The 27326-nt window shown below is 42.3% G+C and overlaps 1 protein-coding gene across 6 annotated transcripts in view; it reads left to right on the top strand.

The window, feature by feature from the left end:
- The window catches only part of LOC141270740 (oocyte zinc finger protein XlCOF8.4-like), a 64469-nt gene extending 45830 nt beyond the window's left edge, over positions 1 to 18639 (top strand). For 4 of the 6 annotated variants that reach the window (XM_073680836.1, XM_073680839.1, XM_073680838.1 and 1 more), the window contains one exon: positions 11192 to 18639. In XM_073680836.1, the coding sequence (XP_073536937.1) occupies positions 11192 to 12114 (923 nt within the window). In that variant the 3' untranslated portion in view covers positions 12115 to 18639. The remainder of the gene's footprint in view (positions 1 to 11191) is intronic. The other 2 variants (XM_073680837.1, XM_073680840.1) reach the window with 1 other exon arrangement.
- Positions 18640 to 27326: the final 8687 nt, after the last annotated feature.

Raw genomic sequence — 27326 nt, forward strand, 5'->3', positions numbered from 1 at the left:
CTCAAGGAATTCATCTAGATGTATCGTGCGCACTTTGAACCCACAGGTGCTTCATAGAATTTTACAACATTGATCTGTGAAAATGCAAAAAAAAAAAATGTTTTCCCTCAAAAGTGTTTTTGCCCCAATTTTCTTATTTTCATAAAGATGGCAGGCGAAAATAGACCCCAAAATTTGTTGTGCAATTTTTCCTGAGTACGCAGATACCCAATACGTGGTCGAAAACTACTTTTGATGCATAGTGCAAAGCTCAGAAGGGAAGAAGCGCCATATTGGAGTTCAAATTTTGCTGGACTGGTTTGAGGGTGCCATGTCATATTGGCAGAGCCCCTGAGGTACCAGGATAGCAGAACCCCCCCCGCCCCCCCCATAAGTGACCCCATTTTACAAACTATACCTCTCAAGGAATTCATCTAGGGGTGCAGTAATAATATTGACACCACAGGTGGGTCAAAGCATTTTATACCATTGGGCAGTGAAGAAAAAAATTAGTTTTACCACCAAAATTAGGTTTTCACCCCAGATTTTACATTTTCACACTGGTAAATGGGTAAAAATGGGTCCAAAATTTCTCACAATTTCTGCTGAATATAGAAATACCCCATTTGTGGCGGTACTGTACTGCTTAGCCATATGGCAAGACACGGCAAAGACGGAGCACTATTTGCCTCCTGGAGCGCAGATGTTCCTAGAATAGTTTGCAAACTTCATATACAGAGCCCCTAAGTGCTAGAAGAGCAGAATCTCCCCTCAAGTGACCCCATTTTGGGAATCCTACCCTACAGGTGTAGTGATGATTTTGACTCCATGGGTGTTTTCCAGTAGCAAGCAGAAGTGGATGTTGCTGAGTGAAAATTACAAACTGCCGTTGTAGTGACCAGTATATTGTGCCCAGCTCATGCTTCTGGAGTCATGCATCCATAAATTAGACGGGCTCTCATTGTTCCAGAAATGCCAAACATGTTAACGCTAACTGTGGTTTAGGCATACTAGGGCTCAGGAGGAAGGGGGTGCATTTAGATTTGGGAGCGCAAAATTCCCTGAATTTGTTTTGGAGGGCGAGGAGCCATTTGCCTTTGTACTACCAGTAACGTGAAAGCCCCCTATATTTCCGATAACCGATGACGACCTGAGTGGACACTTGCTTTTTTTGTGGATTGAATTGAAGCTTTTATTGGGAAAGTTTTACATAACTTTTTGGATCACATTTATCCTGCGCTCTACGCTGAGCACATATCTGGGTTTCCTTCTAAATCTCTGAGTGACGTGATTGAGATTAAACCCCCGAGGGATCCAGTCACTATAAGGCTGTGTGCCCACGATGCGTTTTTTAAGCATTTCTGCAGCGGCAAATCCGCTGCAGAAACGCTTAATAAACGCTTGGTAGAAGGCCTGCCATGTTCCCCAATGATAATCCGCATGTGCTGTGCACATGCTGCAGAAATTTCCGCTGCGGGTTATCATTGCGGAAAAAAACGCAGCACTACCAATTATTTTGCGGAAGCGCTGCGTTTTCGCCGCCATTGACTTGCATTGGAACACTTGGATTCCACATCACTGCATCTGTACATGCGGAATCCATGCGTTTCATTGTGCGGATGGTATCTGGGTCTGGAGGAGAGGAGACTCTCCTCCGGATCCGTGTACCATAGAACCTGTAAAAAAAAGAAACAAATAAAAAATAAATATTATATTTACCTTCTGATGGCACGTGGTGTGCTTGTCTTTGCTTGCCGGCAGATCGCGGTGGACTGAAGGAGCTGCGCTGACGTCATTTAGTCTTGTGACGGCAGGTCCTTCCGTGTACCGCGAGCTGCCGGCAAGCCGAGACGCATCGAATCAAGACTCCAGGGGCCATTAGAAGGTAAGTATATATTTTTTTTTATTTTTTAACATTCTTTCGGTCACACTATATAAATCCATGCCGTTTGTCAACCCGCATGCGGAAATGCATGTGAAGAACGCTTCACATTCCCTTGTCCCTGCCAGGAAAAACGCATGCACAATCCGCATGCGTTTTTTCTGCCAGGGAGATGTAGAAACGCTCAGGAAAAAATCCGGAGCATTTCTGCATCGTGGGCACATTGCCTAATAAAGCAACAGAGAAACTCTGGACTCCGTCTGGCATATGTTCAGTGGTGTCCTTCTTTTCAGAAGTGCACAAAACTGTAGTGGACTGTGCTTTTATGCATGCCTAAAAAGACAAACACCGCCATATCACGGGTTACACGGCGTCCACATTGCCTCCATTTGCCTCATAGGGAATCATCAGCAGGGGGTTCTGTCTGAATCACGTATTTCAGAGATTAACACAGAAACCCCAGTGTAGGCGCTCAGCGTAGAGCACAGGATAAATGTGCACCGAACCTTACTGCGATCTTTGGGAGGCAGAATGAACAAATGAAGAGCAGGTGAAGAATTGGTTTTATTTATTTTTTACGCCATTCCTCGTGCGGTATAAGTGATTAGTCGATTTTATTCTTTGGGTCGGTGCGATTACAGTCATACAAGATTTATAGCGGGTTTTTAAGTTTGGCTGTTGTCACACACTTAAAGACGCTTTTTTTTGCACATTGCCATATTTTGACAGCTATAATTTTTCTGCCGACAGAGCCATATGACAGATTGTTTTTTGCGGGACAAGATGACGTTTTTATTGGTATCATATAACATTTTTCTTCGCTTTCTATTCTGATTTTTGGGAGGCAGAATGAACAAAAACCAGCAATTCAGTTTTTTTTTTTTTCATGGCTTTCCGCATATGGTAAATTTGTTAAGGCAGCTTTATTCTTTGGGTCAGTACGATTACAGCGATACCACAGTTATATTGTTTTTTTTTTTTAAATGTTCTGTCGCTTTTACAAAATAAAAACTATTTTATAGAAAAAATAGAATTGCTCTTACCGGTAATTCCATTTCTAGGAACCCGCCACGACAGCACCTTAGGAGGATACTCCCCATACCCTAATAGGGACAGCAAACACACAAAGAGGTTAAATAACCCCACCCCCCTACTTCCTGTCTCCAGTGTTTTTACAAAGGACCACACCGGTAAGACGGCTTCAAATTTTTTTACAAGAAAGAATAACCGAACGAATAATAGGTTGGGAATACCCATGCTGTCATGGAGGGTTTCTAGCTACCGAATTACTGGTAAGACTAATTCTATTTTCTCTCACCCTCCACGACAGCACCTTAGGAGGAATGCCAAAGAATCACTCGTAGGGGAGGACAATGGCCTGGAGCACTTTCCTCCCAAAGACCAAATCAGCACTGGACATTAAATCAAGTTTATAATGTTTCAGGAATGTATGAACTGAGGACCATGTGGCAGTTCTCCAGATCTGCTCTATTGACGCGTTTGCCCTTTCAGCCCATGAAACTGATACTGCTCTGGTGGAATGTGTGTTTAATTTTTCTGGAGGAACCATTTTTTGGTTTTCATAGTTTCCGACAATCGCCTTTTTGATCCAGTTCGCAATTGTGATTTTTGCTGCCTTTTTCCCCTTGTTTTGACCATAATATTGTATAAACATATACTGGTCCTTTCTCCAAGGACTTGATCTTTGGAGATAATGAAGTACTGACCTCTGTATGTCCAGAGTATGGAACTCTTTCTTTATTGTTGGATGGATTCTGGCAGAAAGAAGACAATATTATATCCTGAGACATGTGAAATTCATAGGTTACTTTAGGTAAAAAGCTGGATCAAGGCGAAATACAATTCTATCATGTAGGGTTCTCTAATCGAGAGGACTTGTAGCTCACTCACTCTCCTAGCCGTTGTAATGGCCACCAGGAAGGGGCCGTCTTCCAGGATAATTTATCAATGTCTATATTTTCTATAGGCTCAAAGGGAGGCAATGTGAGACCTTTGAGAACTACATTCAGATCCCAGGCTGAGACCAAGTTAAGAATTCGGGGTTGAAGGCGAGAGGCTGCAACCATAAACCTTTTCACCCAGCGATAGTCTGCCAGACTGTCATCAAAGTATGAACTGAGGGCTGCTACCTGCACTTTCAAAGTACTGGGTTTCAGGCCTTTCTTTAGTCCACTCTGCAAGAAATCGAGGATCTGTGCTATATTTGGATGCAAAGGATTTGGTGGGTTAGGGCCACACCATGATATGAAGACCTTCCAAATCTTTTTATAGATTAGGTTGGTCTCTGGTTTCCTGCTCCGTTGAAATGTTTTTATCGCTTTATCTGAGAGACCTTTTGATTTTAGGATAATGGACGCAGAAGCTAGGCCGCCAGTTGTAAAGTTTGAGGATCTTGGTGAAATATTGGTCCCTGATGTAGAAGGTTGTTGGTCGGTGGAAGAATTAGAGGACCATCTATTTTTAGATGTTCGAGGCGCCAAACCAGCTTCTTTTGGGCTAGTGTGGTGCTATTTAGTATTGTTTTTGTTTTTTTGTCCCTCCTGATTTTCTGCAGTGTTTTTGGCAAGAGAGGTATCAGAGGGAAGGCGTATGCGAATTTGAAGTCCCATTGACAAAAAAACGCATCCACTGCCAGGCCAGTGTCGTCTTGGTTTAAAGAAAAAAAAATGTTTCACTTTTGTGTTTTGACGAGTGGCAAATAGGTCTATTTCTGGTAGACCCTACCTTTTTGTTAGAAGGAGGAATGTTTCATTGTGTAAGCTCCATTCCCCTGGATGTATAGTCTTTCTGCTGAGAAAGTCTGCTTGGATATTGCTGGACCATTTTAGATGGAATGCAGATAGGGAAAACACATGTTGTTCTGCCGAAGCAAAGATTCTGCTTGAGATTGGTATCTGTTGTGACCGATGATAGGGGAGTCTGATCCCAGGCTACCACTCTGCATAGATTTTTTGGGTTTAGCCACCAGGAGAGAGAGGCTTTTACTTGTCCCAATAAGCGATCAGTTTTGCCTAGGGATCACGGAGTACCGTCCCAGAACTTTAGAATGTGGGATTGCTGACTTATTATGTGGGCCTGAGCCCAGGCTACCACTGGGATGCAGGAAGTCATTGATCCCAATACCGATATGACCAATCTAATGCCCCCGTCACACTAAGCGAGATCGCTAGCGAGATCGCTGCTGAGTCACAAGTTTTGTGACGCAACAGCGACCTCAGCAGCGATCTCGCTACGTTTGACACTTAGCAGCGACCAGGCCCCTGCTGTGAGATCGCTGGTCGTGTCGGAATGGTCTGGACATTTCTTTGATCGTTGAGGTCCCGCTGGGTAGCATGCATCGGTGTGTTTGACACCTTACCAACGACCTTGTTGACGACTCAGACACAGAAACACATAGGCGTGCATCTTTATACAGGTCGTTACGGGTCGCTGCATCGCTGCTGCGTTGTTGGGAAGATCTGACTGTTTGACATCTCACCAGCGACCACATAGCGACGCAGCAACGATCCGTGACCGGTCGTATCGTTGTCTGGATCGCTGTAGCGTCGCTTAGTGTGACGGGGCCTTTAGGGATAATTTCCTCTGATCTCGCAGGGTTGTTATCTTGGATCTTATGAGCTCTTGTTTCTCCTTTGGTAACAGGGACATTTGTTCTTGTGAGTCCATTAGTATTCCTAAGAAGACTCTTTTTGGGGAAGGAATCAGATTGGATTTCTTGTAATTTATCAGCCACCCCAAGGATGTAAGAATATCTAGGACTTCTTGTATTTGTCTTTTGAGGATTACTTTGATCGACCTATCAGTGAAAAGTTGTCGAGGTAAGGTACGATACAAATGTTTTTTTTTCTGATGGATGCTGTTACCTCCGCCGTTATTTTGTTAAAAATTCGGGGAGCAGAAGAGGTGCCGAAAGGGAGAATGTTGAATTGATAATGAAGAATTTGACGTCCCTGGGTCACTGCAAACCTTGGATACCTTTGATGCATTGGAATAGGAATATGATAGTATGCATCCTGATGGTCTTTGGTTGCCATCATGAAGTTTTCTCCCATCAATGGAATGGTTCTCTTTAATGATTCCATCTTGAGCCTCTTGTATGTTATGTGCATATTCAGGGGCTTTAGTTTTTTTTTTATCATTCTGTGTGTTCCATTCGTTTTTTTTATTTTTTATAAGGAACACATGGGAATAGTGTCCTGTTCCACAATCTGTTCTTGGTACCGGTGCCACCACCCCTGCAGAGAGGAGGGTCTGGAGAGTTGATAAGGCGCCTTGTAATTCTTGAGATGGGAGGGTAGTTACCCTCAGGATTTGTGAAGGTTTGAAGGAGAACTCTATTTTTACCCCATTTCGGACGGATTGTAGCACCCACTAATTTTATGTAATATTGTGCTACTTTGAGAGGAATTTGGAAATTCGCCCCCCCCATACCCCCTCCACCCCCCCCCCCACACACACACACACACACACACACCCCACTGACATGATGTCATTGTATTCCTTGACGTTGTCCCTGGGAGAGAAAGATGTTCCTGCCTCTACCTCCCTTAGGGTAGCTCCAGCATCCGGTCTTCCCTTTCCTCCTATATGAAGAGGTTTGATCTTGTGGGGGAAGAAAGGATCGTTTCTTGGTTATTTTTGGTTCTGGGAGCGATCTCCTCTTGTCTGTTGCTTTTTCTAATAACTCGTCCAGAGCTGGCCCGAACATATATTCCCCTTTGAAGGGGATGGAGCAGTGTTTAATTTCTGATGCGATATCTCAAATCCATAACTTCAGCCATAGCTCACGTCTCGCTGAGTTCGACAGTACTGAAGATCTGGCCGCCATTCTCACTGATTCGCAGCAGAGCAGGAGCCGAATGTCATTAGCATATCACATCGGATGTGATTCGCTATTGGGACCCCGGCCTTAATCTGCAGATATGAGGTTAATCTGCAGGTTAATAGCATTCTGCCACTGTGCAGCGCCGGCACTGGGAGAAATGAACTTAATTTCCCCTGGCAGCGTTTCTTCCAGTTATAGGGCCGGTGCCTGCACAGTTTCAATCACCGCTCTGTGTATAGAGAGCGGTGGTTGTAACCGTGCCTCTAGCACTGACTGATAGTCGTCTCTAATGCTGAGCCTGCTGGCAGCGGGCCTCTCAGTGCCGGCGCCGCACAGTGTCAGAACGCTTTAACTCATATCTGCCGGTTAATAGGGAGGAAAGGGTAAACTTTTGGACTAATCAAAAGTTTACACTGTTGATATTGGATAAATTTATATATTTAAACAATGACAGTCTAATTTTTTTTTATCTCATTTGTTTGAGTGATGGTAGTTCTCTTTACCTACTTCTTTTTACATTAATTTTCTTTTAACATGTTGCTAAAAAAAAAGAAAAAAAGAATCAATGATTTAGGATAACATTGATATGCCATCAAATAAGTGATTACAGCCTGGGAGAACATATACATGGAGCAGGAAAACATTAGGTACTCTCTCTCACATATGGGAGAAAAGGAATAAACAAGAACAGGATTACTACTGCGGTACCTGGAGAAGTGGGGTTAGGAGAGTATCTACCCAAAGACCCCAGAGCTTTTGAAATTTAACTGGACATTCGCTATTGTAAAAGATAATTTTCTCTTTTGAAATAGTAGTATTAACCAGCGTCTTCCATCTGCCAATTTGTGGGAGATGTATATCAGCCATCCAGTGGAGAGCAATTCTTTTCCTGGCTATGTATCTTTGGGAGCAAATAAAACGTGACTACCCTTGGATTCTTCACCAAAAGGTAGTTCCTTTCAGTTTTAATTATGCCCCCACTGGTATAGTTTATTGGCATGATGTTGGATGAGTTTATTGGCAAATATTTTTTTGTGAACTAATTTACGTCCAAATAGGTGTAGATTTTTAATCATGGTAAATTTATTGAGACGTGTTGTTTTCTATGAAGTTATGGATAGAACATTATGTTATAGAACATTCAGTGAGTGTAGACTCCCACTTTTCCATTAGGCCTGGCTTGGAGAGATTGTACTTTGGAAAGAAGAGGGGTACACACAGCCCTCTTGATATAAGAAACTGTTCAAGATATTGCTCCGTCATGGACCTATACAAGCAACATGGACTATGTTTGATTTGGTAAATCTCTGAGTTGTTTCAGAACATATCCTACGTCCATACCTTCACTGTGTTTTCTTTGATTATTTTGACCAGCATCACAAAGTTGAAGTTAACTCTTTTGTTTTGCTAATCTACTGTTAAGTTGATTTAAAATATTGGATGTCATTGATAGATCAGTTGATTATCCCGTTTTCTAGGAAAATTCTCACCAAATTTGGTTAAAAAAAATGACCTTTTTATGTGTAAATATGTTCCACAATTATTAAATTCCAGTAGCCAACTATTACAGAAGAAAAGTAAAAGAAGCATCTAAGGACTCGAAGAGTCAGTAGAAGTACAATCCTCCCATATAAATATTCACAAGGGTGAACACCACTGGTTTGGGTATAGGGCAATTTCATACCTAATTAAACAAGGACAAAACCACCTAGGCACCATAACCGTGCATGTATAAGTACTGATCATAGCCTTATTTAATTAATGCCTTGATGCTGCCAACAGCGATTCAGGGATAGGGACAATTTTAATTATTATTTTTTAAATAATAAAAGTTATATTTTAAAACTCCTATATTCACAACCTTTCTTATGCACCCCTCTTTCCCTTCACACTCATTCCTGTCTGATGGTGCACATCCGGGTGAATATTTATATGGGAGGATTGTACTTCTACTGAGGAAATAGAATGAAACTGCAGGAACTTTTTAGAATCTTGCCAAACCTGGAGAACCAATTCATGAATAAGTAGGAGATTATTATTATTAATATTCTGATTATTTCTCCAGAAAACTGATTAAAAAGACTCCCACTACCCTGGTAGTTAGAAAATATTCAGTCATGGGAATAGGGTAGGACTGAAATCATGGCATAATTTTACGTAACTGACCTGCTAGATAGTACAAATAGACGTCTCTCTTTATCTACTTTTAGTGTGAAAATCTGAAGTAGTCTTCGCTCAAATTTATGCAGAAACATGAAAAATTTTGAAGGATTCACAAACTTTCAAGCATCACTGTAAGACTAAGTGATCTACAAAAGAGCCAAGGGCGGACAACTACAGTGGCATGTAAAAGTTTGGACACCCCTGGTCAAAATTACTGTTATTGTGAGCAGCTAAGCAATTTGAAGATTAAATCATCTCTAAAGGGCCTAAAGTGAAAAATTACATTTCCTTTGTATTTTAGGCAAAAAAAAATGTTTTCATGTTTTACATTTTGAAAATTACAAAAAGGAAAATGGGCCGATGAAAAAGTTTGAGCACCCTTGGAGATTTGTGTTCTCAGATAACTTTGACCAAGGTTTCAGACCTTAATTAGAGGATTATGGCTTGTTCACTATCATCGTTAGGAAAGGGCGGTGATGCAAATTTCCCAGATTTATAAAAACCCTGCCTCCTCTAACCTTGAGCCAAAAAACTGCAGCCATGGGTTCTTCTAAGCAGCTGCCTGGCAATCTGAAAATGGTGGAGGCCCACATAGCCATTTCCTGCTTTAAGAAGATAGCAAAGTGTTTTCAAGTTGCCCTTTCCTCAGTTCGAAATGCAATTAAGAAATGGCAACAAGCAGGAACAATAGATAAGGAGGTCAAGATGAGGTCTGGAAGACCAAGCAAAATTTAAGTGAGAGCTGCTCTTAGGATTGCTAGAGAGGCAAATCAGAACTCCCGCTTGACTGCAAAAAAAAAACCTTCTGAAACATTTAGCAGACTCTCTGGAGTTGTGGTACATTGTTCTACTGTTCAGAGACACCTATACAAATATGGCCTTCATGGAAGAGTCCTCAGAAGAAAACCTCTCCTGCATAGTCACCATAAAATTCATCATCAGAAGTATGCAAAACAACAACTAAACAAGCCTGATGCATCTTGGAAACAAGTCCTGTGGGCTGATTTGGTTAAAATAGAACTCTTTGGCCACAATGTTCAAAGGTATATGTGGAGAAAAAAGGGCACAGAATACCAGGAAAAGAACTTCTCATCAACTACTGGGGTTAGATCAATCATGCTTTGGGGTTGTTTCAGCCAATGACACAGGTAACATTTCATGAGTATAGGGAAGAATGGATTAGATGAAATTTCAACAAATTCTTGATTCAAACCTAACACTATCTGTAGAAAAGCTGAAGTTGAAAAGAGAATGATCAAATGGATAATGATCCTAAACAAACGTCAAAATCCACAATAGACTACCTCAAAACGCGCAAACTGAAGGTTTTACAATGGCCTTCACAGTTCCTTGATCTGAACATCATTGAAATCTGTGGCTAGACCTCAAAATAGCAGAGCATGCAAGACGACCCAGGAATCTCACAGAACTGAAAGAATTTTCAAAGTAAGAATGGATGAAAATCCCTCAAACAAGAATTGAAAGTCTTGTCTGGCTTCAAAAAGTGTTTACAAGCTGGAAAACTCGCAAAAGTGGGTGCCACTAGGTACTAACCATGCAAGGTGCCCAAACTTTTGCATCGGCCTATTTTCCTATTTGTAATTTTTAAAATGTATTTATTGCCTAAAATAAAAAGTAAATGTGTCCTCTCTAACTTTAGCCCTTTCAGAGATCAGTTCATCTTCAACTTGCTTTACTGTTCACAATAGCAGTAATTTTGACCAGGGATGCCCAAACTTTTAGGTGCCATTGTATGTTTGCAGAGGACACTGCTGCAAATACATTTTCAGATCCCCCAGTGCTCCTATTTTGGTATATTCAGCCAATGTTTCTATTGGCTTGCATAACGTATACTAGAATATGAAGGACTTGTTCTCCTTTCTTGTATCCACTGTTCAGTTACATTAAAAAAAGATATACAAAACCTTACTTTTTCTCCAAAGCAATGACTTGTGTACATGACCAAACTGCTCCAATGTGCTTTGCTCTGTGCTATATGGCTTGTACCTGTCAGAGAATGTATGGGATGCAATCACCTAATACAACTGATAACAGGCCCATTTTATGAGTCTCCTCTGAACATGTAACTGGAACCGATTCACGACAGACAAAGGGAAACCTATGAGAATATGGCTATAAGAGATATGTGAAAGGACATAACCTGGTGACCTAACACTATAATCTATCAGTCACTCTTTTGTGGTCTATTGTCTTACTCTGTCAATAACTGAATTGTATTACAGTTTGCATGAAAATGCTATAAAGTATAATATAATTAGTAATAAAATTCCAATGAAAAATAATAACATTTTTATTCTTAGCAGGTGACTGTATCGAGAGCTCAGAGGAATGTCTAATATTCTCAGATTTTGCAGCAGATCATTTTGATATCACACCAGATCCTTGTGAAGAACATGTCATTGTACCAGATACACCTCAGGACCTTTTCAGAAAAAATCTACCATCTAATCCTTTTCAACAGGTCCTTTTTTCTGCTTCAACAAAGACAAATATGCAAAACAAAAGGCACAGAAGGGCTGCTGAACATGAAATACCTTTCATAGGGGAGAAACCATTTTCATGTTTAGAATGTGGGAAATGTTACAATACTAAATCAGAATTTGTAATACATCAGAGAAGTCACACAGGGGAGAAGCCATTTTCATGTTCAGAATGTGGGAAATGTTACATTACTAAATCAAAACTTGTAATACATCAAAGAATTCACACAGGGGAGATGCCGTTTTCATGTTCAGAATGTGGGAAATGTTTTAATTGGAAAGGAAATCTTGTTACACATCTGAGAATTCATACAGGCAAGAACCCATATTCATGCTCAGAATGTGGAAAATGTTTTACACAAAAATCACATCTTGTTATTCATCAGAGAACTCACACAGGCGAAAAGCCTTTTTCTTGTTCAGAATGTGGGAAATGTTTTATAGACAAGTCAAATCTTCTTTCACATCAGAGAATTCACATAGGGAATAAACCATTTTCTTGTTCAGAATGTGGGAAATGTTTTAACCAGAAAGCAGAGCTTGGTAGACATCAGAGAGTTCACACAGGGGAGAAGCCATTTTCATGTTCAGACTGTGGAAAATGTTTTAAGCAGAAAGCACAGCTTGGTAGACATCAGAAAATTCACACAGGAGAAAAGCCATATTCATGTTCGGATTGTGGGAAATGTTTTACTCTGAAAACACATCTTGTTATACATCAGAAAACGCACACAAGAAAGTAGCCATTTTCTTTAATTGTTTTATTGACAAAATGTAAAAGAAATAATACAAGTTATAGTAAAGTCTCCAATAGAAAGTGAAAACAATTTAGAGCAGTAAATGATTATTAAAAGCTAGCAGCCCGAGTTCTGAAACAAATACTTTTCGGAAGTTAGAAAAGTGTGCGCTACATAATAAAAACTAACTCAAATTACCCATGTCTATTTATTTTCAGCCTTTTTACACGATAAGCAACAAAGTATCTGCGTGGAAATCTCTCTGTATGCCTTATCACCTTCAGCTGATCCTGTTAAAATATCTGCCTCAAGAACGATTCTATTCAATGATGTTACAACTAATCGTGTACCAGTGCAGAGTTCTTGTTTTGTATTCAAATTTCTCAACAACATAATCATACTGCCCACCTTAAGTCTAAGGCAATGACTTGGCATTAGTGATAAGCGATCGTACTCGCCTGAGCATCACGGTGCTCGACAAGCTCTGCAAGTATTTCTGACTTGTTCAGGGTCCCCGCCCTGCATGTTTGGCGCTCTTTAGAGAGCCAATAAACATGCAGGGATTGCTTGCCACACACTGTAATGCCGTAGCCATGTTGGTTGTGGCATTACAGTGATTGGCTGGCCGCATAGCGTCATTGGGTCTATTTAAGACCCGGTAACGCTAAGCTTGTCACAGTGTACCCCAGAAACAGGCAGAGTAGGGAGTGATGATGCGTGAGGGAGAGATTTGCTTGTTTATTAGTTAGTGTAGGTATTCCACAACATATCTATATATCCATCTGAACGAACAGTCCTTCTGAGGACTAATCCAGCTGCATATATTCAGTGGTGATAGCAGGAGGCAGGCAGGGTTTGTGGCAGTGTATACAGCACAAGAGGGTCCATTGCACATTCTGTTTGCTGCTGCTGTTACAGATATTTGTAGACATAGCCCCAGATATCAGGGGCCATGGGACACGTCGTCCCTGCGCCGAGGATTGCGGGCCCTGGCTCAATCAGGGTTGCCCCCACATTCTGCAGCTCCTGCATCTCCTCTTCAGCCTCCATCTCCGAAATGACCACATCAGTCACAAGCTGAGAGCACTGGCTCGGCCAAGTGGCAACAGGCTGTACTGAAGCTAATATGCTTAGGTGACAAACCGCACACCGCTGGAGAGTTGTGGACAGCTCTGCAAGAGGAGGCCGATCTGTGGCTGACACAGCTGAACCTTCAGCCAGGCATGGTCGTGTGTGACAATGCCTGGAACCTGGTGACGGCTCTGAAGCAAGGTGAGCTCAGACACGTACTATGTCTGGCCCATGTGCTTAACCTCATGGTTCAGCGGATTCTCAAAACCTACCCGGATCTGCTTGTAAAAGTACGCCGCTTGTGTGACCATTTTAGAAAGTCAGCTACAGCTTCCACCGCCCTTGCCGTGCTTCAGCAGCATTTGCAGCTTCCAGCTCCTTGACTAGTGTGCGATATCCCCACGCATTGGAACTCAACGTTGCAGATGTTGGCAAGTACTTGTGAGCAGCAGAGGGCAGTTATTGACTACCAGCATCAACACGGCCGTCGGTATTCAGATTAGCCTCCACACATAAGACCTCAGGATTGGGCATGGATGTTAGACATCTGTGCCATCCTCCAAAACTTTGAGGACTCCACCAAGATGGTGAGCGGTGATGATGTCATAATTAGCGTCACCATCCCGCTTCTGTCGCCTGAAACTCTTGCTGCTCACAATCAGGAGGCATTGCAGGCGGAGCACGATGAGATGGAGTAAGGAACCATACAGGGTGATTCCATATAGCCCAGCCTCATCTCATCCCAACGTGGATTGGGTAACAATGAGGAGGATGAGGAAGAACAGGAGCTAGTATCCTGCGCTATAGATGGTACTACCCGCACAACTGTCATACTGTCTGTTTAGCATTGATGGCCTGAGGAGAGGGAGAAGGATGAGGAGGGGAGCATGGTCAATCGTCCTCTTGGTGAGGACACGGAAGTCTTGCCTGTTAGCAGTCTGGCACACATGGCTGCCTTTCCTGTGACCCTCGAGCTCTCCAAATTTTGGGTGACAGTTATTACTGGTTGGTGACACTTCTAGACCCATGCTACAAGGAGAACTTTCTATCTCTTATTCCCACGGCAGACAAGCCTAATAAAATGGGGCAGTACCAGAAGGCCCTTGTTGCAGAAGTATTAAAAAACATTCCTATCTGAAAACGCTGGCAGCAAAGGTCACAGTTCGTTGGACAAACAAGGAGTACAGGCGAGAGAGACACATCCAATCCAGCAGAGGCAGGGGTACACGGTCATAGATCTGGGACAGTTTTCTCAGACCCTCCCATCGCACAGGCCCTGATGCGTGGGGTACTCTCACAAGGTGGGAAAAGTTTGGGAAGATGCTGAAGGAGTACCTTGTCGACCGTACCAACGTTCTCCGTGATTCCTCCTGCCTGCCCTACCGCTAGCGTTTGTCAGAGCAGGGTTTTAGTGCTACTGGTGGAATTATAACTGATAAGCGCATCGCCTGTCTACTGAAAAGGCTGACTCTCTTATAAAAATGAACAAGGGCTGGATTGGGCCAGACTTCTCAACACCACCAAATGATAGCACCGTAACATAAACTCGAATCCAGTGTCTTTTTGTTGGGAGGTCTATTCCTATGCATCTCTTCACACCCAGACATGGGTATACGCTTCTTGATTTTGTTTATTTGCTCTTGTCCTCCTCATCCTCCACCACCATATCAACACCACATCTACCATATCACCATATCTACGTCTCTTGCAAGTGGCATTTCAGTGTGTCCAAATTTTTGGCAGCCCTTGCATTCACTGCATAGGCAATAACAGTATGAGAGACCCACTTCCTAATAATGGAAACAATTTTTTCATGAAGCCCTCCTCTACTTTTCTTCCAAGGGGCATTGGAGTGTGTCCAAATTTTTGGCAGCCTCTGCAGTCACTGCATAGGTATTAACACTATAGGAGACCCACTCCTTTCTAATGGGAACATGTCGTTACTGAGGCCCACCTCTGTGTCTTTAAATTGGTATTGGGGTATTTCCCAGATTTAGGCAACCCTTGCAGTCACTGCATGGGCATTACCACTATAGAAGACCCACTCCTTTATAAAGGGAACATTTTCTTTACTGAGGCCCTTTATGTCTCTTCAAAGGAGTACTGGAGTGCGTCCAAATTTTTGGCAGCCCTTTCAGTCACTGCATACGCCATAACAGTATAGGAGACCCACTCGTTAATAATGGAAACAACAAAGCATAGCTGGCTTATGGCTCTCTAACAATAGTGAGGGCCGACTGCTGGCCCATTAAGAGTAATAAGAGCTGCCTGATGGCTCTATAAAAATAGGCTTTGTGACTTTCAGAGTCCCTCCTTCATAAATGAAACAGGATGTGTCTGATCATGTCTCACACACAACATGGCCAGATAAGGTAGTAAAATGTTAAAATGACATTTAGGGTATGTGCCCACGATGCAGAATTGAAGCAGAAAATGTCTGCAGCGTTTCTGCATGTTCTTGGCAGTAAAAACCGCTTGCGGATTTTACACCGTTTTTGCAGCGTTTTTAAATGCGGATTTGACTTGCATTTTTCAAATGCATTGGGACCTCAAATCCGCATGCAGAAACGCACAAATAATGGACATGCTGCAGATTTTTCCGCAAGGAAAATCCGATGCGGAAAATTCCGCAGCATGGGCACAGTACATGCAGATTTTCATTGGGGATCATGGGGCACGGATTACCAAGCATTTTGCAAGCGTTTACGCTGCGGAAACTTCCGCAGCAAAAACTATTGAAAAACGCATAGTGGGCACACAGCCTTACCGACGAATGTATTTTTCACAGTTGAAAGCAATGCAAAAGTTCAAAAACGCTATGCGTGAACATAGCCCAAGGTGTGGAGGAGTATTTTTGTTTTTGGTTATTTATTTTGCCTTATATATGTCATTACCCTGGAAAGGATGTTCCTTAACATTTTTCCCAGGAAAATCCATTTTGGTTTAGTTTTTGTATGTTTTATTGTGAGTCCGAAAAAGTGGCGTAATACTCTGACAACGTTGTTCACAGCAGTGACCTGGGAGTCTGAGATGCTTCCAGGGATCTTCCCCATGCTGTTCCCATGTCATTTGAGCACTGTTCCCATCGATTTGGGCAATTTTTAGGCCCCCTAAAGACCGGCAGGGGAAGGGGGGACGCTGGAAAAATGCTCAAGTTTCCCATAGACTTACATTGGCCTCGTTGCTCGGATCGAGCACTCGAGCATTCCAATTTGCTCGACTCGAGCAACGAGTACCCGGGCATTTTAGTGCTCGCTTATCACTACTTAGCAGGCCTGATGGGGTTAAGCTATTTAAAAATTCATTAGGAAAATGTTCCCTTTCATCGTCGTCATCTACAACAACAGAGTCATCGCTCCAACGTCAGCTGATGTTTTTCTCGTACTCACCTCAACATTAAGCTCTTTATGTTGTAAGATGAGATAGACGCGAAGAAGATCATAACAGGATATGCTAACTGAGCCAGAACAGATCAAGAAAAGATGGAAAGAGTACACGGAGCACCTGTACAAGAATGACTTGATAATGTAGGAAGAAACTGAGTCAAGAAATGATAGAGAGCCGAACATCCATAAAGACAAAGTCGTTGCCGCTATCGATCTTCAAACTGATTTGGGTGCTTTTACAGCTATTGGTACGCAAATCCTTCTTAATTGTCTGCTGCCAAATTAGTTATAATAATGTGTGCACACAGTGAAAGAATTAATGACATTTGAGTCTAGCCAGATCAAATGCAGAAGTTCTAATTTATTGGGGAAGTACATAACATTTATAGCCAATCTCTTGGAGTATTTCCAAGGGTGCATCATCTTTAATACAATTGGTTTGCCGCAATTATTGCCTTTATATGATCAGAAGCAGAATATAAAGTAAGTTCCTTAAAAATCACGATAGCATAGGTGTGGTGCAGGAAGCCAGCTCCATTTTGGATATCTCCATATAATATTGATATCCATAACAAAACAATAAAGTGCCTGGATGTGACAATATTCCAATAGAGCTAATAAAGTATATTGAGCCATCACACGCCTGTGTCAACAGATATGGACAACTAGTAAATGGCCCAAGGACTGGAGAAGATCAATGTTTATTCCTATTCCAAAGAAGAGAGATGCTTTCACTGTGGAATTGATCGGATTATTGCGCTCATACCGCATGCCAGCAAAATACTTTTGAAATCCTAACAAGACAGTTAAAGCCTTTCTTTGACAAATAGCTGGCGAAGGATCAAATAGGATTCAAAAAAGGAAGAGATGTGATTGCTAATATTAGATGGGTAACGGAAAAGGCCAAAGAATACTACAAGGAGATCTGTTTATGCTTCTTTGACTACAGCAAAATCTTCGACTGTGTTGATTACCAGAACCTTTCTAATGCCATGAAGTATATGGGTTTTCTGAACCATCTGATCAGGCTCATTAGGAATTTTTACATCGACCAAGAAGCTTCAGTCTGAACAGAACACGGCGACACCGCATGGTTCAAAGTAGAGCACGGCGTCAGAAAAGGTTGCGTCCTGTCATCATTTCTCTTCAATTTACACGCACAAGCTATTTTCAAGAAGTCTGGACTTCTGGCTGAATCATCAATCATCTTAAATACGCAAATGATACAATATTGATAGCAACAAGCATAGATGGAATGAAAGACTTATTACAGAGTGTCAAGACAGAAAGCTCAAGTGTGGGACTCATACTCCATATGAGTAAGACAAAGATATTAACTACTGCCAGGTACGACCGAGACACATTTGAGATGGACGGCGAAGAAATGGAAGTTGTAAAAGACTTCAACCTACTCAGATCAATGATCACTCAAGATGCAGCAAAGACGCTGGAAATCAATGAAAGAATAGCAATGGGCAAATCAACAATGAAGTCACTGGACAAGGTCTTCAAATCAAGGAACATTTCACTGGCAACGAAGATACTTCTAGTACATACAATGGGGAAAATAAGTATTTGATGCACTGCTGATTTTGCAAGTTTTCCCACGTACAAAGGATGGAGAGGTCTATAATTTTTTATTGCATATAAATCCTATAAGGGCTAATGTACACAGTACATATCACAGCACTCCCCCAGAAGAAGGCACTCTGGCCGAAACGTGCGTTGGGGTGGTGGCACCGCATCTTCGAGGCAATTATGTCCCCTGCAGGACTGCTTTACAATTGATAATATTATCTATACTATTGTACATGTTTATTCTATTATATATATCTCAGGATATCAGAGCTCTGATTTTGGACACATAGGTACAATCCATGACTTGATTAGATATGAAAAATTCGGCCACACTCTGAACTCTCCAGCTACTGTTATTTTTGTAATATATATGTATAACACTACCTCTTTTTGTTGTGGTGCCACATTTTGGTCATTTCTGATCATCACCCTTTTTACATTTTAATGTTGGTACTATTTTTTAATTAAACTAATAAAGCAATATTTTTTAACCTTATACCTCGTTTCTAGGGTACAATTTTCTGTATATGATTTTTTTCAATTTTATTGGAGGTACACTTCAACAGTGAGACAGAATCTTAAAAAAACAAAATCACATTGTATGATTTTTACATAATTAATTAGCATTTTATTTCATGAAGTAAGTATTTGACACAATAGAAAAGCAAAATTTAATATTTGTTACAGAAAATTTTGTTTGCAATTAGAGAGGTCAGACGTTTCCTGTAGTTCTTGACCAAGTTGCACACACTGCAGCAGAGATTTGGCCCACTCCTCCATGCAGATCTTCTCCAGATCTTTCAGGTTTCGGGGCTGTCGCAGGGCAACATTGAGTTTCAGCTCCCTCCAAAGATTTTCTATTGTCTTCATGTCCAGAGACTGGCCAGGCCATTCCAGGACCTTAAAATGCTTCTTACGGAGCCACTTCTTAGTTGCTCTGGCTGTGTGTTTTGGGTCATTGTCATGCTGGAAGACACAGCCATGATGCTTCTTTAATGCTCTTACTGAGGGAAGGAGGTTATTAGCCAAAATCTCACTATACATGACTCCATCCATCCTCCCTTCAATACAGTGCAGTCCTGTCACCTTTGCAGAAAATCACCCCCAAAGTATGATGTCCCCCCATCATGCTTCACGCTTGGAACGGTGTTCTTGGGGTTGTACTCCTCCTTCTTATTTCTCCAAACACAGCAAGTGGAGTTGATACCAAAAAATTCTATTTTGGTCTCATCTGACCACATGACCTTCTCCGATGCCTCCTCTGGATTATCCAGATGGTCATTGGCGAACTTTAAACGGGCGTGAACATGTGCTGGCGTGAGCATGCGGACCTTGCGTGCCCTGCAGGATTTTAATCCATGATAGTGTAGTGTATTATAACTGTTTGAGACTGGTTCCAGCTCTCTTCAGGTCATTGACCAGGTCCTCCCGTATAGTTCTGGGCTGATTCCTGACATTTCTCAGAATAATTTTTACCGAACGAGGCGAGTTCTTGCATGGAGCCCCAGACTGAAGAAGATTGACAGTCATCTTGTGTTTGTTCCATTTTCTAATAATTGTGCCAACAGTTGTTGCCTTCTCACCTAGTTGCTTGCCTATTGTACTATACCCCATCCCAGCCTTGTGCAGGTCTACAATTTTGTCCCTGGTTTCCTTGGACAGCTCTTTGGTCTTGTGTGGACAGGTGTTTTTTATACAGGTAATGAGTTCAAACAGTTGCAATTAATACAGGTAATGAGTGCAGAGTAGGAGGGCTTCTTAAAGAAAAACTAACAGGTCTGTGAGAGCCAGAAATCTTGCTGGTTGGTAGGTGATCATATACCCCATTACCCCATACTCCACCTTGCTGGCGTCTGAGTCGGAGTGGAGCTCTCTGCCCTTTACTGATCCAGCCGCTGGCCCATCCATCTGGCCCATCAAGAGTCGCTCTCATTTCATCAGTCCATAAAACCTTTGAAAAATCAGTCTTAAGATATTTCTTGGCCCATTCTTGACGTTTCTTGTTCAAAGGTGGTCGTTTTTCAGCCTTCCTTACCTTGGCCATGTCCCGGAGTATCGCACACCTTGTGCTTTTTGATACTCCAGTAACGTTGCAGCTCTGATATATGGCAAAACTGGTGGCGAATGGCATCTTGGCAGCTTCACGCTGGATTTTCTTCAATTCATCGGCAGTTATTTTGCGCCTTTTTTGGCCAACACGCTTCTTGCGACCCTGTTGGCTATTTGCCATGAAATGCTTGATTGTTCGGTGATCACGCTTCAAAAGTTTGGAAATTTCAAGACTGCTGCATCCCTCTGCAAGGCATCTCACAATTTTGGACTTTTCAGAGCCCGTCAAATCTCTCTTCTGACCCATTTTACCAAAGGAAAGGAAGTTGCCTAATAATTAAGCACACCTTATATAGGGTGTTGATGTCATTAGACAACACCCCTCCTCATTACAGAGATGCACATCACCAGATTTACTTAATTGGTAGTTGGCTCTCAAGCCTATGCAGCTTGGAGTAGGACAACATGTATAAAAAGTATTGAAGTGATCAAAATACGCATTTGCCTAATAATTCTGCACGCAGTGTAGTATTAATCATATAGCTAAAACAGCGATCAATGTAAATATTCAATCAAAGATCAGTTCATACAACACACAATGATACAAGTATTACATGAGTAAGGCTAGATAAGACATACTTAGAGACAGGCAGGAGATATACCAACAGTGCCAGTGGTAGCCCCGACATGTGTTTCCGTACTTCCTCAGCGGGCAGTGGTGGGGTGTGTGTGGGTACAAGGCTCCTTATATATGTGAGCCATCAAGAGGCATGGGTGGGTGCTGACCAATAGAGGCGCATAGCGCCGCGCACCCCCGGACATTGGTGACAGCGGCGCGGTCTCAAGCAGCGTCCTGGAAGAGGGGAACTCCCCCCATTGACGTCACATGTTCCGGGACGCCGCCCATCAGAGACCGCGTCACTGTCACATGACCGCGGCACCCGGCGCATGCGCACAGCGTCAGCACACATAATAACAGAGGGGAAAATTCCGGACTTGGACATGCAGTGAGAAGAGATTGACAAAGAGCAGGCGGTTACTACCGCATGAAAAGGCACATATATATCACATCTCTGCACAATATAACCACATCATTCACCCTATCTGCTGGTTCAGTATGCCTTCAATTTTGAATAAATCCCCGACAGTGTCACCAACAAAGCACCCCCACAGCATCACACCTCCTCCTCCATGCTTCACGGTGGGAACCAGGCATGTAGAGTCCCATCCGTTCACCTTTTCTGCGTTGCACAAAGACACTGTGGTTGGTACCAAAGATCTCAAATTTGGACTCATCAGACCAAAGCACAGATTTCCACTGGTATAATGTTCATTCCTTGTGTTCTTTAGCCCAAACAAGTCTCTTCTGCTTGTTGCCTGTCCTTAGCAGTGGTTTCCTAGCAGCTATTTTACCATGAAGGCCTGCTGTACAAAGTCTCCTCTTAACAGTTGTTGAAGAGATGTGTCTGCTGCTAGAACTCTGTGTGGCATTGACCTGGTCTCTAATCTGAGCTGCTGTTAACCTGCGATTTCTGAGGCTGGTGACTCGGATAAACTTATCCTCAGAAGCAGAGGTGACTCTTGGTCTTCCTTTCCTGGGACGGTCCTCATGTGAGACAGTTTCTTTGTAGCGCTTGATGGTTTTTGCAACTGCACTTGGGGACACATTCAAAGTTTGCCCAATTTTTCGGACTGACTGACCTTCATTTCTTAAAGTAATGATGGCCACTCGTTTTTCTTTACTTAGCTGCTTTTTTCTTGCCATAATGCAAATTCTAACAGTCTATTCAGTAGGACTGTCAGCTGTGTATCCACCAGACTTCTGCACAACACAACTGATGGTCCCAACCCCATTTATAAGGCAAGAAATACCACTTATTAAACTTGACAGGGCACACCTATGAAGTGAAAACCATTTCCGGTGACTACCTCTTGAAGCTCATCAAGAGAATGCCAAGAGTGTGCAAAGCAGTCATCAAAGCAAAAAGTGGCTACTTTGAAGAACCTAGAATATAAGACATATTTTCAGTTGTTTCACACTTTTTTGTTAAGTATATAATTCCACATGTGTTAATTCATAGTTTTGATGCCTTCAGTGTGAATGTACAATTTTCAAAGTCATGAAAATACAGAAAAATCTTTAAATGAGAAGGTGTGTCCAAACTTTTGGTCTGTACTGTATATAATTAATACTATTGAGATCTGACTCACACACCTTTTTGCTGTAACTGATTGTATTGGTTGGATTATGTGACTGCATTTCTGGCTTATACCTGATACCAACAGTGTCTCTATCTACCCTCTGTTGCCTCACCTGCCCATATTATATGTGTTAAACACATGAAATATGACAATGTGCATCTTTTTAAATATATTTAATAAAGTAACTTCTTTATAGTCATCACATTGTGTCATAATTATATATATCTTGGGGTTTTCTGAAACACTTATGGTCTATCTCTTCTTACATTTACCCTTACTGTGCATGTAGGGGAGAGGTGGGGGGGTTACAGTATTATGCACAGTGTATTTCCATAACAATATTAAGCCCCCTCAGTCCTACATCATAGTATGAGGACGTCACACAGTGCCCCTCACACACATTATGATACTCAGATTGCTCCCAATATTGTAGGAGGCCACTATCATATACCCAATATGGTATGATGCTCCCACTGTATCCCCCAATTTAGTCCACCATTGTTCTCTCCAATACAGTATAATGGACCCTCTATGCCTTTTAATACAGTATGAGGCCACCACAGTGCTCCCCAATACAATTTGGTGTCCTCCCCTTGCAAAACAGTGCGCAGACACAATAATAAAAATAATAAAAAAAAAACAGTAGAAATACAAGGAGCTGGCATATCTTCCTGTAACACCATTGCCAGTTTCCTTGCATGGTTTCCTTTCCCACTCCATGCAGGGACACTGGCATACTCACTGCTCCGGCATGTCTCCATCTTGTACACACCGCACTTCCTGGCAGCACACCTAGTGTGCGTGCGCGGGACCACTTCCGCATTCTTAAAGGGGCAGCAGGCGCACATAGTATAATGCCCCCTGCGAATAGCTGTGAATCATTTAGTAAGAAATTCATCAGCTGGATGGCTCTCAGCCTATTACTGAGAGTCATCCTGTATAAAAGAGTTCTTCTCTCTTAGGGATTCGCCAAAGCAACAGCTTTCATTAGTATGTAGTCTCCCCTACTAGTGAGTTTTAAGGTCCTCTGGTCCTGGTGCGGCCAGTCCTGTTCCCGAAGTCCCCAGGTCCCGGTGCGGCCAGTGTCTGAACATTGTCCCCTGGTTCTGGTGGTGCTAGTCCTGTTCCCAAAGTCCCCTGGTCCCGCTGCGGCCAGTGTCTGAACATTTTCCTACCCAAATATAAAGACTGCTACAACCTATCCCAGAAGTATCCGCCTGGGTCTCCATGTCAGTATCCATTCTGCAATAAACCTGAACCTGAACCTACTAGTCTGAACAGAGCCCTAGTCTGTGTCAGGTACCCTGACTCCTGGGGTCAGCTGCTTTTACCTGGCAGCTACCTGCAGCCCAGCCTGTCTTCACCATCTGACCAGACAATGTGAACTGAGGTCTAAGATGGCAGACATACAAGAAACAGAGGCATGTTCACACTAGCAAAAAAGTAAAAAAGAAGCAAGACAAAAATATATCTCATGCCCTACCATAATTATATATAAAAGTAAAGCAAAGTTGCATAATAAATCTAGGGTACTTAGTGAACTATTTTTGATCAAAAAAAGTATACAAGCCGTCCCACCAGCGGCAAGGTGACCCTAAATTGGGACGGTACCTATACTGCCTATATTAAAAACCTTACTGTATATCAAAGTTGAAGTAATGCATATAAAAGGGTAGACAAATAGGACCGGGTCCCAACTCCAGACCACCTAGGCCCGTGGTAAGCTACATATATACCAATCAGCTCAACAAAGGGCATGCCACACCCTTAAATTGCACAGAATGCAAACAAGTCAAAAAACCAGACAATGTGAACTGAGGTCTAAGATGGCAGACATACAAGAAACAGAGGCATGTTCACACTAGCAAAAAAGAAAAAAAGAAGCAAGACAAAAATATATCTCATACCCTACCATAATTATATATAAATGTAAAGCAAAGTTGCATAATAAATATAGGGTACTTAGTGAACTATTATTGATCAAAAAAAGTATACAAGCCGTCCCACCAGCGGCAAGGTGACCCTAAATTGGGACGGTACCTATACTGCCTATATTAAAAACCTTACTGTATATCAAAGTTGAAGTAATGCATATAAAAGGGTAGACAAATAGGACCGGGTCCCAACTCCAGACCACCTAGGCCCGTGGTAAGCTACATATATACCAATCAGCTCAACAAAGGGCATGCCACACCCTTAAATTGCACAGAATGCAAACAAGTCAAAAAACCAGACAATGTGAACTGAGGTCTAAGATGGCAGACATACAAGAAACAGAGGCATGTTCACACTAGCAAAAAAGAAAAAAAGAAGCAAGACAAAAATATATCTCATACCCTACCATAATTATATATAAATGTAAAGCAAAGTTGCATAATAAATATAGGGTACTTAGTGAACTATTTTTGATCAAAAAAAGTATACAAGCCGTCCCACCAGCGGCAAGGTGACCCTAAATTGGGACGGTACCTATACTGCCTATATTAAAAACCTCTGTAGCTGCAGTGAACACGAGGTAGCCGCTTAGCTACGCCCCTACCTAGGCAGACCCGGCCCTGTGGCACAGTGGATCCACTAATCCACATGCGCTACAGGGTGGCGTAACAGTTTGCTCCAGCCATGAGCCCCGCTGATCTCTAGTCTTCTCTATGCTTGGAACTGTGTTGCCAGCTGATCTACCAGCGAGAGAGTCAGGAAAAAATTTTGTGCAATCTGATTACACTAGATGCCCAAATGGAAGTCCTGACATCTGGACAAACTGAAACTTGTACTCTAGTAATGGAACCTGTCTCCGTCTGATCCGCCTTGGTAGGATGGGGATCCAAAGCAGTGCTGTGGGTTCCTGGAGCAGTGCATGCAGCACTATGACGTTTTCAGCCAGCAACTTTCCTCTGATCAGGACAAGGTGGGATTCCTGATGTCCTACCTAGGAGGAGATTCACTGGCATGGCTCAACCCCTGGTGGGAATAGGAATCTCCTATCACCTCAGACATGCAGGTCTTCCTGGTGGCCTTCCGTATGGTCTTCAACGAGCTCAACCCGGAACCTTCTGCGAAAACTTCCCTTCCCAGCTTCCAGGAGCAGACAAGATGGGTGATGCTTGTGAGGAAATTATCATGTCTGGCCCTGCCCTTTCAAAGACCGCCTGTCCCCCAGCCTGTTGAAGCAGTGTTTTGCCAAGTTTTTAACACTAAGGTTCGGATACGGCTTTAAAGAAGGCAACTACTTGTGATATAACGCAATTTTATTTATAATAGTTAATTTAAAAGATAAAATACACAATTAAAGGAATGGTATGATATTATGATATTGCGTACACTTTTGCATATGTTAACATACAAAGGTTAAGTACATATGTACATATACTCACGTCATCACCAAGGAGCTTTTAAACATCAACAGTCGGGAATATCAGAGAAGCAAACACCAAGACACAGAACCACAGTAATTATCACAACCTCATCACCAAAGAGCTTTTAAACATCATCCATCTGGAATATCAAAGAAGCAACCACCAAACCAAGACAAAGAACCCCTGGACAAATCACAACAATGCATGGGTGTACCCATGGGTGTACAACACTGTACACATAAGTACAGGTACACAACTTTTTGCTTTTGTCCTTGTTATATTTCTCTGGGCTTATATATAGTGAATCTGCACTATGTGGCAAGTCTAGTTCACCTTTAACCTCCAGTGGCCAGTCTTTGATAAAAGATGAATCCGAGATACAAGGTACTTATCAGACAATGGTGGGCAATAAACCCACACAATTTAATAGCTCTCAAGGATCACACAAGTCAACAGCAAACAAAGGTTAAACAAATCTCCATGTTTTACAATAACAAATAATAAACATTGGACTATTTGAGAGCCAAACCTTCAGACAATGTGAGTATACAGTTCAAGATTTTGTTACAATGAACATTGTGTGTAAACATAAGACAAGACTTTGACAGAATGAACCACATCTATCTGTGAATGTATAACCAGTAGTGATGAGCGAGTATGTTTTGTTAACCCTTTCGCCGAGTATACTCGGACAAGCACCGAGTATTTATAGCGTGCTCGGTGATATGTTTGAATCACTCCCGTGTGCATGATTTGCGACTTTTTGACAGCTTTGATACATGTGAGGAATGTCTGCTTCTTACACATTCCTCACATGTATTAAAGCTGTCAAACCGTCGCAAATCATGCACATGGGAGTGATTCAAACATAACACCGAGCAGCTGTAAATACTTTGTGCTCGTCCGAGCATACTCGGCGAAAGGGTTAACAAAACATACTCGCTCATCACTAATAACCAGCAATGCTGGTTTGTATTGCATTCTGTATATTTCCATATGGACTCAAAATATCCTTTTTTTTGCAATGCATACTCTTTCCCCTTTCTTGGACCAGCAAGCCACCCATTTGGAACAGGCAATTTTAATTAGCAGGAGACTGCAAAGAGGGTCTAGCCTATTTTTGCTCTCACTTGAGAGCTTGAGGAAGGTGAGTTACAATGCTCCTTTCATGTGGTGTTGGTGCAGTGTGTCGGCCATTGTTGCTGTGGTTTTGTACTTGTGGGGCGGCGTGGCCTGGAGTCATGGGGACTCGGTCTTGCAGCATGGGTGCTGTGAGGCACCAGGCCGCCCGCCCTGCTGGTGCATTGTCGCTGTGGCGGTGGTTGGCACACGGCTCCACACCCGTTCAGGCAGGAAATGATAGGACCCACTACGAGGTTTGCCGTGACGTGGCAGTGGGCTTAATACAGTCTGATCAGAATGTTAAACTAAGAACCTCATGTTCAGTTATGTATATTTTTGCCGAGAGGCATTAGCTCAAATGTATGATTTTTTGGAGGTGCGGTCCATGCTCCTTTTTTTTTGCATTTGATATCCATTTTCATTTTCACACTACAAGCAGCTGCCCATGCAAAACCTG

Source organism: Phyllobates terribilis, unplaced genomic scaffold, assembly GCF_046119375.1.
Source record: "Phyllobates terribilis strain yellow unplaced genomic scaffold, ASM4611937v1 Scaffold_5__5_contigs__length_657084704, whole genome shotgun sequence".
NCBI classification, from domain to species: Eukaryota; Metazoa; Chordata; class Amphibia; order Anura; family Dendrobatidae; genus Phyllobates; species Phyllobates terribilis.